The 674-nt window shown below is 63.5% G+C and overlaps 1 protein-coding gene across 1 annotated transcript in view; it reads left to right on the plus strand.

The window, feature by feature from the left end:
* Positions 1-483: 483 nt before the first annotated feature.
* Positions 484-674, plus strand: part of GPRC5C (G protein-coupled receptor, class C, group 5, member C) — a gene marked incomplete at both ends in the record, with an annotated part of 2,757 nt that continues 2,566 nt past the window's right edge. The window contains 1 exon segment of the mRNA XM_009080802.1: positions 484-672. Within this exon segment, the coding sequence (XP_009079050.1) occupies positions 484-672 (189 nt within the window).

Below are 674 nucleotides of genomic sequence, written 5' to 3' on the forward strand. Positions count from 1 at the left end.
CTGGGCCAGTGTCCAGAGTCAGAGGGGGGAAGTGGGACAGAAGAAGTGGAAAGAGGAAGGTGGTGGCATGCAGGGATGAGGTGAGGGGACAGCCCTGTTCCCCAGTATCACCTCTGCCATCTGGTCTGGGCCCACATTTGATGTTCCCAGGAAGTCAGTGGGCACAGTGATGCCTGCTTCTGGCACTGGAGAAGGGATCAGCACAGCTCCAGAGAATTCCCATGTCAGGAGGCAACATCAGGGGCACAGAGAAGCTGAGCCACCCTCAGCTGCCACCAACCTGCAGGCAAGGAGTCATTAGGGGATGTGTGGCTACCTGGTGCCATCTGGGACTCCCTGGCTGTGCTGGGGTGGGCTCAGCACAGACAGGGCTCATGCTGTTTGCTGTGGGATGCCCAGTGGGGACCACAGGCAGAGATGCTCTGTGCCAGGAGCTGATCCACGTCCCCAGTCCCCACGCCCTGACCCCGCTGTGTCCCGTAGGGTCCCTGGATGCCAGTGCCGCGGTGCAGGATGTGCCCCAGGGCCGTGCTGCTGGCCCTGCTCCCCGCGGCTGCCGCGCAGCCCACGCCTCCCTCAGGCTGCAGCCACGACCTCTCCTCCCTCTACTACAATCTCTGCGACCTCTCGGCCGCCTGGGGCATCGTGGTGGAGGCAGTGGCCAGCCTTGGCGT

Source organism: Acanthisitta chloris, unplaced genomic scaffold, assembly GCF_000695815.1.
Source record: "Acanthisitta chloris isolate BGI_N310 unplaced genomic scaffold, ASM69581v1 scaffold12220, whole genome shotgun sequence".
Lineage (NCBI taxonomy): Eukaryota > Metazoa > Chordata > Aves > Passeriformes > Acanthisittidae > Acanthisitta > Acanthisitta chloris.